Here is a 17,542-nt window from a genome sequence, read left to right as displayed (position 1 = left end):
AAAATAACCCACTGATTGTTCACTTCCTGCACTACAGACACAATAACCCAGTGATGGTTCACTTCTTGCACTACAGACACAATAATCCACTGATGGTTCACTTCTTGCAGTGCAGACACAATAACCCACTGATGGTTCACTTCTTGCACTACAGACACAATAACCCACTGATGGTTCACTTCTGCACTACAGACACAATAACGCACTGATGGTTCACTTGTTGCACTACAGACACAATAACCCACTGATGGTTCACTCCTACACTACAGGCAAAATATCCCACTGATGGTTAACTTCCTACACTACAGACACAATAACCCACTGATGGTTCACTTCCTGCACTACAGACACAATAACCCACTGATGGCTCACTTCTTGCACTACAGACACAATAACCCACTGATGGTTCATTCCTACACTACAGACACAATAACCCACTGATGGTTCACTTCTTGCACTACAGACACAATAACCCACTGATGGTTCATTCCTACACTACAGACACAATAACCCACTGATGGTTCATTCCTACACTACAGACACAATAACCCACTGATGGTTCACTCCTACACTACAGACACAATAACCCGATGATGGTTCACTTCTTGCACTACAGACACAATAACCCACTGATGGTTCACTCCTACACTACAGGCAAAATAACCCAATGATGGTTCACTTCCTACACTACAGACACAATATTCCTCTGATGGTTCACTTCTTGCACTGCAGACACAATAATTCCCTGATGGTTCACTTCTTGCACTGCAGACACAATAACCCCCTGATGGTTCACTCCTACACTACAGACACAGTAACCCATTGATGGTTCACCTCCTGCACTACAGACACAATAACCCACTGATGGTTCACTCTTGCGCTACAGGCAAAGTAACCCACTGATGGTTCACTTCCTACACTACAGACACAATAACCCGCTGATGGCTCACTCCTACACTGCAGGCAAAATAACCCACTGATGGTTCACTTCCTACACTACAGACACAAAAACCCACTGATGGTTCACTTCCTGCACTACAGACACAATAACCCACTGATGGTTCACTTCTTGCACTACAGACACAATAACCCACTTATGGTTCACTTCTACACTACAGACACAATAACCCACTGATGGCTCACTCCTACACTGCAGGCAAAATAACCCACTGATGGTTCACTTCCTACACTACAGACACAAAAACCCACTGATGGTTCACTTCCTGCACTACAGACACAATAACCCACTGATGGTTCACTTCTTGCACTACAGACACAATAACCCACTGATGGTTCACTTCTTGCACTACAGACACAATAACCCACTTATGGTTCGCTCCTACAGTACATGCAAAATAACCCACTGATGGTTCACTTCTACACTACTGGCAGAATAACCAACTGATAGTTCATTCCTACACTACAAGCAAAATAACCCACTGATGGTTCACTTCCTACACTACAGACACAATAACCCACTGATGGTTCACTTCCTTCTCTACAGACACAATAGCCAACTGATGGTTCACCTCTTGCACTACAGACACAATAACCCACTGATGGTTCACTCCTACATTACAGACACAATAACCCACTGATGGTTCACTTCTTGCACTACAGACACAGTAACCCACTGATGGTTCATTCCTACACTACAGACACAATAACCCACTGATGGTTCACTTTTTGCACTGCAGATACAGTAACCCACTGATGGTTCACTTCCTGCACTAGACACAATAACCCACTGATGGTTCGCTTTTTGCACTGCAGATACAATAACCCACTGATGGTTCACTCCTACACTACAGACACAATAACCCACTGATGGTTCACTTCTTGCACTACAAACACAATAACCCACTGATGGTTCACTCCTACACTACAGACACAATAACTCACTGATGGTTCACTTCCTACACTACAGGCACAATAACCCACTGATGGTTCACTCCTGCACCACAGGCAAAATAAACCACTGATGGTTCACTTCTTGCACTACAGACACAATAACCCACTGATGGTTCACTTCTTGCACTACAAACACAATAGCCCACTGATGGTTCAATCCTACACTACAGACACAATAACTCACTGATGGTTCACTTCTTGCGCTACAGGCACAATAACCCACTGATGGTTCACTCCTACACCACAGGCAAGATAAACCACTGATGGTTCACTTCTTGCACTACAGACACAATAACCCACTGATGGTTCACTTCTTGCACTACAAACACAATAACCCACTGATGGTTCACTTCTTGCACTACAAACACAATAACCCACTGATGGTTCACTCCTACACTACAGACACAATAACTCACTGATGGTTCACTTCTTGCACTACAGGCACAATAACCCACTGATGGTTCACTCCTACACCACAGGCAAAATAAACCACTGATGGTTCACTTCTTGCACTACAGACACAATAACCCACTGATGGTTCACTCCTACACCACAGGCAAAATAAACCACTGATGGTTCACTTCTTGCACTACAGACACAATAACCCAGCGATGGTTCAATCCTACACTACAGGCAAAATAACCCACTGATGGTTCACTTCTTGCACTACAGACACAATAACCCAGCGATGGTTCAATCCTACACTACAGGCAAAATAACCCACTGATGGTTCACTTCTTGCACTACAGACACAATAACCCAGCGATGGTTCAATCCTACACTACAGGCAAAATAACCCACTGATGGTTCGATTCTTACATTTCAGACACACTAACATATTGATGGTTCATTTCCTGCACTACGCACACAATTACTCACTAACGGTTCAATTCCTGCATTTCAGACGCTCTTACCCACTGATGGTTCACATATTTCACTGCCAACACACTGACTCACTGATGGTTCACTTGCGCACTACAAACACAATGACCTCATAGTTCACTTCCTGATCTACAGACGCATTTTCCCATTGATGGTCCATTTTGTTCATTCGTAACACTATACCACCCATCATGGATCACTTCCTGCACTACAGACAGATTAACGGTTCCCTTCCTGCACTAGAGACACACAAAGTCACTGATGGTTCACTTCCTACACTGCAAACATGCTAGGTCATTGATGGTTTACTACCTGCGAACCCACTGATAGTTCGCCGGTACACTACAGACGCGATAACCTATCGACGGTTCACTTCTTGCGACGCAGACACTCTAACCTTCTGATGATTCATATCCTGCACTATAGACACACTAGCCCAATCATTGTTCATTACCTGCACACTCACCCACTGATGGTTCACATTTGCACTACGGTCACGGTAACCCGCTGATGGTCATTTCTTGCGCTAGAGAGGTGATGTCTGGGATTTGACTCTAATGGCAGGTAATAGCTAGGATGTTTCTATAGTGGCTAGTTATGTTTGGGATGTTTCTGTGGTTCCTAATAATGGTTTAACTGTTTTTACACTTGATGGTGATGGTTTTGATGTTTCTATAGTGGATGTTGATGCTTTAGGTTTTCCTGTCGTGGGAGATGATGGTAAGACGTTTCTGTAGTGGCAGGTAATGGTTGAGATGTGTCTGTCACTGGTGGTGATGTTGGGGTGTTTCTGTTGTGGGAGGTGATGGTTGGGCTGTTTTTGTAGTGCCTGGTGATGATTAGTGTCATTTTATAGTGTCGGGTGATGGTTGGGATGTTACTGTAGTGGCTGGTGATGGTTAGGATGTTTCTGTACTGGCTGGTGTTTCTTGGGACGTTTCTGTTGTGACTGGTGATGGTTTGGAGTTGGAATATTTCTTTAGTGGATGTTGATGGTTAGGGTCTTTTTGTAGTGGCAGGTTAAAGTTTGGATGTTTCTGTAGTGGCTGGTAATAGCTGGGAAGTATCTGTAGTGGCGGGTGATGTTTGGGATTTTCTTTTGTAGTGGCTGGTGATACTTAGTGTGTTTCTGTAGTGGCAGTTTATGAGTGAGATGTTTCTGTAGTGGTAGGTGATGCTTGAGATGGTTTTGTAGTGGCTGATGATGGCTTGTGTGTTTCCGTTGTGGCTGGTTATGCTTAGGGTGTTTCAGTAGTGGTAGGTGATATTTGGGATGCGTCTGTATTGGTAGATGATGGTTGAGATGTGTCGGTAGTAACAGCTGATGGTTGGGATTTTTTCCTTCATGGGTGTTGATGTTTGGGGTGTATTTATTGTAGCAGGTGATGCTTGTGATGTTTCTGTCGTGGTTGCTGATGGTTAGGTTCTTTTTGTAGAAACGGGTGATGGTTAAGATGTTTCTGTAGGGGATGGTAATGCTTGGAATGTTTCTATAGTGGCAGGTGATAGTTGGGATGTTTTTGTAGTGGCTGGTGATACATATTGTGTTTTCGTAGTGACAGGTGATGGTTGGAACTTTTTTTTAGTGGCAAGTGATGCTTGAGATGGTTTTGTAGTGGCTCAGGATGATTGGTGTGTTACTTTGTGGCTGGTTATGTTTGGGGTGTTTCAATAGTGGCAGGTGATATTCGGGATGTATTAGGAAGTGATAGTTGGGTTGTTTCTGTAGTGGCAGGTGATGGTTGAAATTTTTTCCAGTGTCTCGTGATCGTTAGGATGTTTCTGTATTGGATTGTGATGGTTGGGGTGTTTCTGTAGTCGTGAATATAGGTTGGTATGTTTTTGAAGTGGCTCGTGATGGTTGGGATGTTTCAGTAGTGTCAGGTGATGGTTGGGATATTTCTGTAATGGTTGTTGATGCTTAAAGTGTTTGTGTAGTGGATTGTGATGCTTGGGATGTCTTTGTTGTGGCTGGTGTTTTTTTAAGTGACTTTTGATGCTTGGATGTTTCTGTATTGGCAGTTGTTGGTTGAGATTTTTCTGTATTGGTAGATGGTTGGGATGTATCTGTAGTGGGAGTTGGTGGTTGGGATACGTATTTAGTAGCAGTTGAGATGTTTCTGTTATGGGTGTTGATGCTTGGGGTATTTTTGTTGTGGCACATGATGGCTGGGATGTTTTTGTAGTGGCTGTTGATGGTTGGGATGTTTTTGTAGTGGCTAGGGATGTTTTTTCTGTAGTTTTGTTAATGCTTGAGATTTTTATGTAGTGGCAGATGATGGTAGGAATGTTTTGTGGTGGTTGGTGATACTTAGATGTTTCTGTAGTGGCTGGTAGTGGTTCGGATGTTTCTGTAGTGGTAGGTGATGGGTGAGAAGCTTTCTTAGTGGTTGGTGATGTTTGGGATGTTTTTGCAAAGGTTGGGGATTTGGGGGGTTTTCTGTAGTAGGTGGTGATGGCTGGAATGTTTTTATTGTGGCTGGTGATGGTTGGGATATTTCTGTAGTGGCTGATGATAGATGGAATGTTGATGTTTGGTGATGGTTGTGATGTTTCTGTAGTGGTTGGTGATGCTTGGGATGTTTATGCTGTGGCTGGTGATGGATAGGGTGTTTTGTAGTTGTTGGTGATGTTTGGGATGTTTCTGCAGTAGCTGATGATGGTTGGCGAGTTTCTTTAGTGGCTGTTGATGAATGGGATGTTTCTGTAGTGGATGGTCATGGTTTCAGTGTTTTTGTAGTGGCAGATGATGGTTGGTATGTTTCTGTTTTTGCAGATGATGGTTGGAATGTTTCTGTTTTGGTTGGTGACGGTTGGGATTTTTGTGCCATGGGCGGTGATGCGTGGGTTATTTCTGTAGTATCCGGTGATGGTTGGGTAAATTGATGCGTGGGATTTTTTTGTTACTGGTAGATTATTTTCGTAGTGGCAGGTAATGGTTGGGATGATTTGGCAGTGGTATCCGATGGTTGAGATGACTTTGCAGTGGCAACTGATGGTTAAGGTGCTTTTGTTGCGGCAGGTAATGGTTTGGTTGATTCTGCAGTGATTGCCGATGGTTGGGATGCCTTTGCAGTGGTAACCGATGGTTACGATGATTCTGCAGTGGTAACCGATAGTTGGGGTGATTCAGAAGTGGCAGCCAATGATTGAGATAACTCCGTAGCGTTATCCAATGGTTGGGATGCTCTCGTACTGGCACTTGTTGGCTGGAATGATTCTGCAGTAATAGCTGATAGTTAGATGATAGTTGGGATAATTCTGTAGTGGCGGGTTATGGCTAAGATGTATCTATAGTGGCAGTTAATGCTTGGGATGTTTCTGCAGTGGAAGGTGATTGTTGGGATGCTTTGCGGTGGTAAATGATAGCTGCAATGTTTCTGTGGTGGTAGATGATGGTTTGGATGTTACTGTGGTGGTAGGTGATGGTTAGGTCGCTCAGGTGGTGGCAGGTGATGGTTAGGTTGCTCAGGTAGTGGCAGGTGATGGTTGGTATGTTTCTGTAGTGGCAGGTGATGGTTGGGATGATTCCGTAGGGCAGGTGATGGTTAGGTTGCTTAGGTAGTGGGAGGTGATGGTTGGTTGCTCAGGTAGTGGCAGGTGATGGTTGGTATGTTTCTGTAGTGGCAGGTGATGGTTGGGATGATTCCGTAAGGCAGGTGATGGTTAGGTTGCTCAGGTAGTGGCAGGTGATGGTTGCTCAGGTAGTGGCAAGTGATGGTTGGTTGCTCAGGTAGTGGCAGGTGATGGTTGGTATGTTTCTGTAGTGTCAGGTGATGGTTGGGATGATTCCGTAGGACAGGTGATGGTTAGGTTGCTCAGGTAGCGGCAGGTGATGGTTAGGTTGCTCAGGTAGTGGGAGGTGATGGTTAGGTTGCTCAGGTAGCGGCAGGTGATGGTTGGTTGCTCAGGTAGTGGTAGGTGATGGTTAGGTTGCTCAGGTAGCGGCAGGTGATGGTTGGTTGCTCAGGTAGTGGCAGGTGATGGTTAGGTTGCTCAGGTAGTGGTAGGTGATGGTTAGGTTGCTCAGGTAGCGGCAGGTGATGGTTGGTTGCTCAGGTAGTGGCAGGTGATGGTTCGTTGCTCAGGTAGTGGCAGGTGATGGTTGGTTTCTCAGGTAGTGGCAGGTGATGGTTGGTTGCTCAGGTAGTGGCAGGTGATGGTTCGTTGCTCAGGTAGTGGCAGGTGATGGTTGGTTTCCCAGGTAGTGGCAGGTGATGGTTTGGATGATTCTGTAGGGCAGATGATGGTTGGTTGCTCAGGTAGTGGCAGGTGATGGTTGGTTGCTCAGGTAGTGGCAGGTGATGGTTGGTTGCTCAGGTAGTGGCAGGTGATGGTTTGGATGATTCTGTAGGGCAGATGATGGTTGGTTGCTCAGGTAATGGCAGGTGATGGTTGGTATGTTTCTGTAGTGTCAGGTGATGGTTGGGATGATTCCGTAGGGCAGGTGATGGTTAGGTTGCTCAGGTAGTGGCAGGTGATGGTTAGGTTGCTCAGGTAGTGGCAAGTGATGGTTGGTTGCTCAGGTAGTGGCAGGTGATGGTTGGGATGTTTCTGTAGTGACAGGTGATGGTTGGGATGATTCCGTAGGGCAGGTGATGGTTAGGTTGCTCAGGTAGTGGCAGGTGATGGTTGGTTGCTCAGGTAGTGGGAGGTGATGGATGGTTGCTCAGGTAATGGCAGGTGATGGTTGGTATGTTTCTGTAGTGTCAGGTGATGGTTGGGATGATTCCGTAGGGCAGGTGATGGTTAGGTTGCTCAGGTAGTGGCAGGTGATGGTTGGTTGCTCAGGTAGTGGCAGGTGATGGTTGGTTGCTCAGGTAGTGGCAGGTGATTGCAGAAATAGTTTTTTAATTGTAGGTAATGGCTTCTCCACCAGCCAGTGTCGACCTCCGTCTCAAAGGCAATGCCGATCTCTCCTTCATCTGCCAGTGCCAACCTTTCCTCCATCAACCAGTATCTTCTCCATCAGCCAGTGTTAACCTCTCCTCCAGCAGCCACTCCCGATCTCTCCTTCATTAACCATTCCCGACTTCTCCATCAGGTAGCTCTGATCTCTCCTCCAACTGACGGTACCGACCTCCCCTCATAATGCCAATCCTAACTTCCTTATCAACATACCACAATCTCTAATCCGGCTAATCACGACTATTTCCGGCTTCTCCTCCACCGTTATTCCCGCCATCCCTTCCATCAGCTAATCCCGACCTCTCCTCCATCACTTATCACTTACTACCTACCGCTCACAGATATCTATCATGTTGCCTCATCCATCTGCTGGTCACCGGTGAACATTACCCATATTTTGAAGTCCCGGAAATTAAAAAGTTTAGAATTACGTCATCTTTATCATGGAGTCTTGAGGCGTTGTTCCTTGATCCCTCCTTTTCTGTGGTTGCATCACCCAGCAGATCAGTAACAACATGATCATATTTTCTCTTGTCTGAAAAATATCGCATTATACCACCTCAATCTTCTCGTGTTACATGATACAAATTGGAAATCAGGATTTATAAAGTGCGTTTTGATATCATAAAAGTTATAAATTACTTTTTGATGTCTTCTAAATAAAGTCTTTATGACTCGTTGAAAAGCAAGTTTTCATAGTTTCTCAGTATGAGAAACTATGCTCTGCCTAGCAAAAGCCGCTAACCCAAACCTGACTAACCATAGCTGTTGACATAAACTTGCCTAGCCAGAGCCACAAATTCTAACCTGCGTATTGAAAGCAGCTAATCCATGTCTCCCTAATCAACATCCACCAATATCCTCCAGGCAGGTAATGTTAGTTCCTCCATATCCTTCCCTGATATTTGATCCTCGACTTCAAGTCCCTTACACCGGCACCGGAGCTTTTCCCTCTGCTACCAGTTGCTAACTTAGTGCTTCTTCTCCATCATCCGTTACCAGAATCTTTGATACATAGATTTCATTTCTATAATGGAAGACTCCAATCAAGGTCAGCAGTCTTCATTGAACCCAGACTTTAACTGGAACATTAAATAATGGCTAGACCAATGATACAGTTCTCCCTCGGTTCATATGACCTTTTTCATGCAACAAAACATAAGTATTGTATTAGGCGGGGCGTGTGGAGAGTGTGTGGGGCCAGATACCGACATGGTCGTCTGCTGTGAGTGTGGCAGAGTGAGGGAGGTGGTATATGTGTGGGTCCTGGTACTGATACAGTCGTCTGTTGTGTGTGGCAGAGTGAGGGAGGTGGTAAGTGCACCCCTGTGGTCCTGTGGCTCCTCACCTGTGGTGGTAGCCGCCCTGGCTGAAGCTCCCCGGCTGGTCCTGACCCTCCTACAGTACGGGGCTGGAGGCACCGCCCTAAACTACTACCTCTACTCCAAGTGCTACAAGTAAGTGCTAACCCACCTCTCTATATCCCAGTCTTACTAGTTCAACACATCATAAGTGCTGATGCCTTTCCCTGTGTCTTCGTGTTATTAGTCCGACACATTATAACTGAGGGCATCCCTCTCTCTGTCCCAGTGTTACTAGTCCTTCACATTATAAGTCTTGACACCTCTCCCTCTGTCCTATTATTACTCTTCCTTCATTTTATAAGTGTTGATACCTATCCATCTATCCCAGTGCTACTTGCACTTCATATTCTAAGTGCTAATCCATCACATTCTTAGTGCTGACACCACTCCCTTTGTCCCAGTGTTACTAGTTATTCACATTATAAGGTGCTGACACCCCTTCTTCTGCCCCAGTGTTACAAGTCCTTCACATTATTAGTGTTGACACCCCTGCCTATGTCCTTGTGTTACTAATACTTCAAATCATCAGTGATGACTCCTCTGACTCTGTCCTAGTGTTACTAATCCTTGACACCGTCACATACAACACAGTTCCAGGTACTAAAAGACTGCGGAAGATGAGTGTCTTGGTTGATTAAGAAAATGGTCATCTAATGAATCTATGAAACACGTATTACTTAAGACTATAAAACCAGCATTAACTCACACACACACACACACACACACACACACACACACACACACACACACACACACACACACACACACACACACACACACACACACACACACACACACACACACACACACACACACACACACACACACACACACACACACACACACACACACACACACACACACACACACACACACACACACACACACACACACACACACACACACACACACACACACACACACACACACACACACACACACACACACACACACACACACACACACACACACACACACACACACACACACACACACACACACACACACACACACACACACACACACACACACACACACACACACACACACACACACACACACACACACACACACACACACATACACACACACACACACACACACACACACACACACACACACACACACACACACACACACACACACACACACACACACACACACACACACACACACACACACACACACACACACACACACACACACACACACACACACACACACACACACACACACACACACACACACACACACACACACACACACACACACACACACACACACACACACACACACACACACACACACACACACACACACACACACACACACACACACACACACACACACACACACACACACACATACACACACACACACACACACACACACACACACACACACACACACACACACACACACACACACACACACACACACACACACACACACACACACACACACACACACACACACACACACACACACACACACACACACACACACACACACACACACACACACACATACACACACACACACACACACACACACACACACACACACACACACACACACACACACACACACACACACACACACACACACACACACACACACACACACACACACACACACACACACACACACACACACACACACACACACACACACACACACACACACACACACACACACACACACACACACACACACACACACACACACACACACACACACACACACACACACACACACACACACACACCACACACACACACACACACACACACACACACACACACACACACACACACACACACACACACACACACACACACACACACACACACACACACACACACACACACACACACACACACACACACACACACACACACACACACACACACACACACACACACACACACACACACACACACACACACACACACACACACACACACACACACACACACACACACACACACACACACACACCCCCCACACACACACACACACACACACACACACACACACACACACACACACACACACACACACACACACACACACACACACACACACACACACACACACACACACACACACACACACGTCATAGGTGCCATAACAAAACAGATGGAGGGCACTAGTGGAGTGCTTCGGGATTGTGTCCTGGGACCGGTACTCTTCATGTGAATGACTTGCCTGAAGGTATGATGACTTCCTGTCAGAAGGTATGATGACCTCCTGCCTGAAGGTATGATGACCTCCTGCCTCAATATATTTACAAATGATGCAAAGGTCATGAGGGAAGTGGAAAGCGTGGAGATTGCCTCATGAGGGAAGAGGAAAGCGTGGAGATTGCCTCAGCTTACAAGAGGACCTAAACAGACTCCAAAGTTGGTGTGATACAAGGTCGACGAAATTAAGCCCGAATAAGTGTGAAGTAATGACGATGATACACAGCAAATGAAGGTCTCGATACGAACATCATCCAGAAGGATATAAGCTGCAGGAATCTATGAGTCGACATCGTTGCAAACCTGTGGCCGAATCCCACCTCAGGTAAAATAGTTAAGGATGCCAATGTTCGCTAGCAAGTAGGAAAATAGTAATGAAGTGTAAGGGTTACACATTCAGCAAGATGTTTAAATCCTCCATGAGGCCAAAACTGGAATATGCTTCTTACGTTTGATCGCAAAAAGAGCAATTAGAAAAGGTCCAGAGAAGGGCAATAAAGATGGCGCCACAATTTAGGGATGTGAGCTTAAAGAAATGCTAGAGGCCTTAAATTTGTCCACCATGAAAGAGTGAAGAGGAAGGAGAGATTCAGTTACATATTTTAAGTTTTCAAAGGCACTTAATGACATAGACAGTGAAAACTTCTTCGAAGATACGGGGGATACTTGATGAAAAGTTTCAAAGAAATACGTTTATAGTATAAGAATAATGAATAAATGGAACGAACTGAATGAGGACATATAAGAATGATGAATGAATGGAACGAACTGAACGAGGACACATAAGAATAATGAATGAATGGAACGAACTGAATGAGGACATATAAGAATGATGAATGAATGGAACGAACTGAATGAGGACACATAAGAATAATGAATGAATGGAACGAACTGAATGAGGACACATAAGAATAATGAATGAATGGAACGAACTGAATGAGGACACATAAGAATAATGAATGAATGGAACGAACTGAATGAAGACATATAAGAATAATGAATGAATGGAACGAACTGAATGAGGACATATAAGAATGATGAATGAATGGAACGAACTGAATGAGGACACATAAGAATAATGAATGAATGGAACGAACTGAATGAGGACACATAAGAATAATGAATGAATGGAACGAACTGAATGAGGACACATAAGAATAATGAATGAATGGAACGAACTGAATGAGGACACATAAGAATAATGAATGAATGGAACGAACTGAATGAGGACACATAAGAATAATGAATGAATGGAACGAACTGAATGAGGACATATAAGAATAATGAATGAATGGAACGAACTGAATGAGGACACATAAGAATAATGAATGAATGGAACGAACTGAATGAGGACACATAAGAATAATGAATGAATGGAACGAACTGAATGAGGACACATAAGAATAATGAATGAATGGAACGAACTGAATGAGGACACATAAGAATAATGAATGAATGGAACGAACTGAATGAAGACACATAAGAATAATGAATGAATGGAACGAACTGAATGAGGACACATAAGAATAATGAATGAATGGAACGAACTGAATGAAGACACATAAGAATAATGAATGAATGGAACGAACTGAATGAGGACACATAAGAATAATGAATGAATGGAACGAACTGAATGAAGACACATAAGAATAATGAATGAATGGAACGAACTGAATGAGGACACATAAGAATAATGAATGAATGGAACGAACTGAATGAGGACATATTAAATGTGGACAACTTACACAAGTCTAAAAAGTTATGAGGTAGTAGGGAAGCTTCGAGAGATAGGGACCTACGAGTGTAAAATTCCTCACCCACATACACATGTATACACACAAACGCCCACAAACGCACATATCCATACCTATACATTTCAACGTATACATACATATACATACACAGACATATACATATATACACATGCACATATTCATACATGCTGCCTTCATACATTCTCGCCGCCACCCCTCCACACATGAAATGACAACCCCCTCCCCCTGCACGCGCGAGCGAGATAGCGCTAGGAAAAGACAACAAAGGCCACATTCGTTCACACTCAGTCTCTAGCTGTCATGTATAATGCACCGAAACCACAGCTCCCTTTTCACATCCAGGCCCTACAAAACTTTCCATTGTTTACCGCAGACGATTCACATGCCCTGGTTTCAATCCATTGACAGCACGTCAACCCCGGTATACCACATCGTTCCAATTCACTGTATTCCTTGCATGTCTTTCACCCTCCTCTATGTTCAAGCCCCTATCGCTTGAAATCTTATTCACTCCATCCTTCCATCTCCAACTTGGTCTCCCACTTCTGCTCGTTCCCTCAACCTCTGGCACATATATCCTCTTGGTCAATCTTTCCTCACTCATTTCCTCCATGTGACCAAAACCATTTCAATAAACCTTCTTCTGCTCTTGGAACCACACTCTTTTTATTACCACACATTTTTCTTACCATTTCATTACATACTCGATCAAACCACCTCACACCACATATTCTCCTCAAACATTACATTTCCAACACATTCACCCTTCTCCGCACTACTCTAACTATAGCCCACGCCTCGCAACCGTATAACATTGTTGGAACCACTATTCATTCAAAAATACCCATTATGTATATATATATATATATATATATATATATATATATATATATATATATATATATATATATATATTTTCTTTTTTTTTTTTTTTGCTTTGTCGCTGTCTCCCGCGTTTGCGAGGTAGCGCAAGGAAACAGACGAAAGAAATGGCCCAACCCACCCCCATACACATGTATATACATACGTCTACACACGCAAATATACATACCTACACAGCTTTCCATGGTTTACCCCAGACGCTTCACATGCCTTGATTCAATCCACTGACAGCACGTCAACCCCGGTATACCACATCGCTCCAATTCACTCTATTCCTTGCCCTCCTTTCACCCTCCTGCATGTTCAGGCCCCGATCACACAAAATCTTTTTCACTCCATCTTTCCACCTCCAATTTGGTCTCCCTCTTCTCCTCGTTCCCTCCACCTCCGAAAAAATATATTCCCTTGGTCAATCTTTCTTCACTCATTCTCTCCGTGTGCCCGAACCATTTCAAAACACCCTCTTCTGCTCTCTCAACCACGCTCTTTTTATTTCCACACATCTCTCTTACCCTTACGTTACTTACTCGATCAAACCACCTCACACCACACATTGTCCTCAAACATCTCATTTCCAGCACATCCATCCTCCTGCGCACAACTCTATCCATAGCCCACGCCTCGCAACCATACAACATTGTTGGAACCACTATTCCTTCAAACATACCCATTTTTGCTTTCCGAGATAATGTTCTCGACTTCCACACATTCTTCAAGGCCCCCAGAATTTTCGCCCCCTCCCCCACCCTATGATCCACTTCCGCTTCCATGGTTCCATCCGCTGCCAGATCCACTCCAAGATATCTAAAACACTTCACTTCCTCCAGTTTTTCTCCATTCAAACTCACCTCCCAATTGACTTCACCCTCAACCCTACTGTACCTAATAACCTTGCTCTTATTCACATTTACTCTTAACTTTCTTCTTCCACACACTTTACCAAACTCAGTCACCAGCTTCTGCAGTTTCTCACATGAATCAGCCACCAGCGCTGTGTCATCAGCGAACAACAACTGACTCACTTCCCAAGCTCTCTCATCCCCAACAGACTTTATACTTGCCCCTCTTTCCAAAACTCTTGCATTTACCTCCCTAACAACCCCATCCAAAAACAAATTAAACAACCATGGAGACATCACACACCCCTGCCGCAAACCTACATTCACTGAGAACCAATCACTTTCCTCTCTTCCTACACGTACACATGCCTTACATCCTCGATAAAAACTTTTCACTGCTTCTAACAACTTGCCTCCCACACCATATATTCTTAATACCTTCCACAGAGCATCTCTATCAACTCTATCATATGCCTTCTCCAGATCCATAAATGCTACATACAAATCCATTTGCTTTTCTAAGCATTTCTCACATACATTCTTCAAAGCAAACACCTGATCCACACATCCTCTACCACTTCTGAAACCACACTGCTCTTCCCCAATCTGATGCTCTGTACATGCCTTCACCCTCTCAATCAATACCCTCCCATATAATTTACCAGGAATACTCAACAAACTTATACCTCTGTAATTTGAGCACTCACTCTTATCCCCTTTGCCTTTGTACAATGGCACTATGCAAGCCAATCCTCAGGCATCTCACCATGAATCATACATACATTAAATAACCTTACCAACCAGTCAACAATACAGTCACCCCCTTTTTTAATAAATTCCACTGCAATACCATCCAAACCTGCTGCCTTGCCGGCTTTCATCTTCCGCAAAGCTTTCACTACCTCTTCTCTGTTTACGAAATCATTTTCCCTAGCCCTCTCACTTTGCACACCACCTCGACCAAAACACCCTATATCTGCCACTGTATCATCAAACACATTCAACAAACCTTCGAAATACTCACTCCATCTCCTTCTCACATCACCACTACTTGTTATCACCTCCCCATTTGCGCCCTTCACTGAAGTTCCCATTTGCTCCCTTGTCTTACGCACTTTATTTACCTCCTTCCAGAATATCTTTTTATTCTCCCCAAAATTTAATGATACTCTCTCACCCCAACTGTCATTTGCCCTTTTTTTCACCTCTTGCACCTTTCTCTTGACCTCCTGTCTCTTTCTTTTATACGTCTCCCACTCAATTGCATTTTTTCCCTGCAAAAATCGTCCAAATGCCTCTCTCTTCTCTTTCACTAATACTCTTACTTCTTCATCCCACCACTCACTACCCTTTCTAATCAACCCACCTCCCACTGTTCTCATGCCACAAGCATCTTTTGCGCAATCCATCACTGATTCCCTAAATACATCCCATTCCTCCCCCACTCCCCTTACTTCCATTGTTCTCACCTTTTTCCATTCTGTACTCAGTCTCTCCTGGTACTTCCTCACACAGGTCTCCTTCTCAAGCTCACTTACTCTCACCACCCTCTTCACCCCAACATTCACTCTTCTTTTCTGAAAACCCATACAAATCTTCACCTTAGCCTCCACAAGATAATGATCAGACATCCCTCCAGTTGCACCTCTCAGCACATTAACATCCAAAAGTCTCTCTTTCGCACGCCTGTCAATTAACACGTAATCCAATAACGCTCTCTGGCCATCTCTCCTACTTACATAAGTATACTTATGTATATCTCGCTTTTTAAACCAGGTATTACCAATCACCAGTCCTATTGAGCACACAAATCTACAAGCTCTTCACCATTTCCATTTACAACACTGAACACCCCATGTATACCAATTATTCCCTCAACTGCCACATTACTCATATATATATATATATATATATATATATATATATATATATATATATATATATATATATTTTTTTTTTTTTTTTTTTTTTTTATACTTTGTCGCTGTCTCCCGCGTTTGCGAGGTAGCGCAAGGAAACAGACGAAAGAAATGGCCCAACCCCCCCCATACACATGTACATACACACGTCCACACACGCAAATATACATACCTACACAGCCTTCCATGGTTTACCCCAGACGCTTCACATGCCTTGATTCAATCCACTGACATCACGTCAACCCCTGTATACCACATCGCTCCAATTCACTCTATTCCTTGCCCTCCTTTCACCCTCCTGCATGTTCAGGCCCCGATCACACAAAATCCTTTTCACTCCATCTTTCCACCTCCAATTTGGTCTCCCTCTTCTCCTCGTTCCCTCCACCTCCGACACATATATCCTCTTGGTCAATCTTTCCTCACTCATTCTCTCCATGTGCCCAAACCATTTCAAAACACCCTCTTCTGCTCTCTCAACCACGCTCTTTTTATTTCCACACATCTCTCTTACCCTTACGTTACTTACTCGATCAAACCACCTCACACCACACATTGTCCTCAAACATCTCATTTCCAGCACATCCATCCTCCTGCGCACAACTCTATCCATAGCCCACGCTATATATATATATATATATATATATATATACATATATATATATATATATATATATATATATATATATATATATATATATATATATATATATATATATATATATATATATATATATATATATATATATGTATATATATATATATATATATATATATGTATATATATATATATATATATATATATATATATATATA

At 43.7% G+C, this 17,542-nt stretch overlaps 1 protein-coding gene across 1 annotated transcript in view; it reads left to right on the top strand.

Annotated features, from left to right (window-relative positions):
* Positions 1–17,542, top strand: part of LOC139752247 (uncharacterized) — a 119,665-nt gene that overhangs the window by 68,842 nt on the left and 33,281 nt on the right. Inside the window, exon 4 of the mRNA XM_071668281.1 lies at positions 9,003–9,158. Within this exon, the coding sequence (XP_071524382.1) occupies positions 9,003–9,158 (156 nt within the window). The remainder of the gene's footprint in view (positions 1–9,002; positions 9,159–17,542) is intronic.

This window comes from Panulirus ornatus, chromosome 12, assembly GCF_036320965.1.
Source record: "Panulirus ornatus isolate Po-2019 chromosome 12, ASM3632096v1, whole genome shotgun sequence".
In the NCBI taxonomy this organism is placed as follows: Eukaryota; Metazoa; Arthropoda; class Malacostraca; order Decapoda; family Palinuridae; genus Panulirus; species Panulirus ornatus.
Note: the sequence above shows the minus strand (reverse complement) of the source record. Positions and strands in the feature narration are given on the sequence as shown.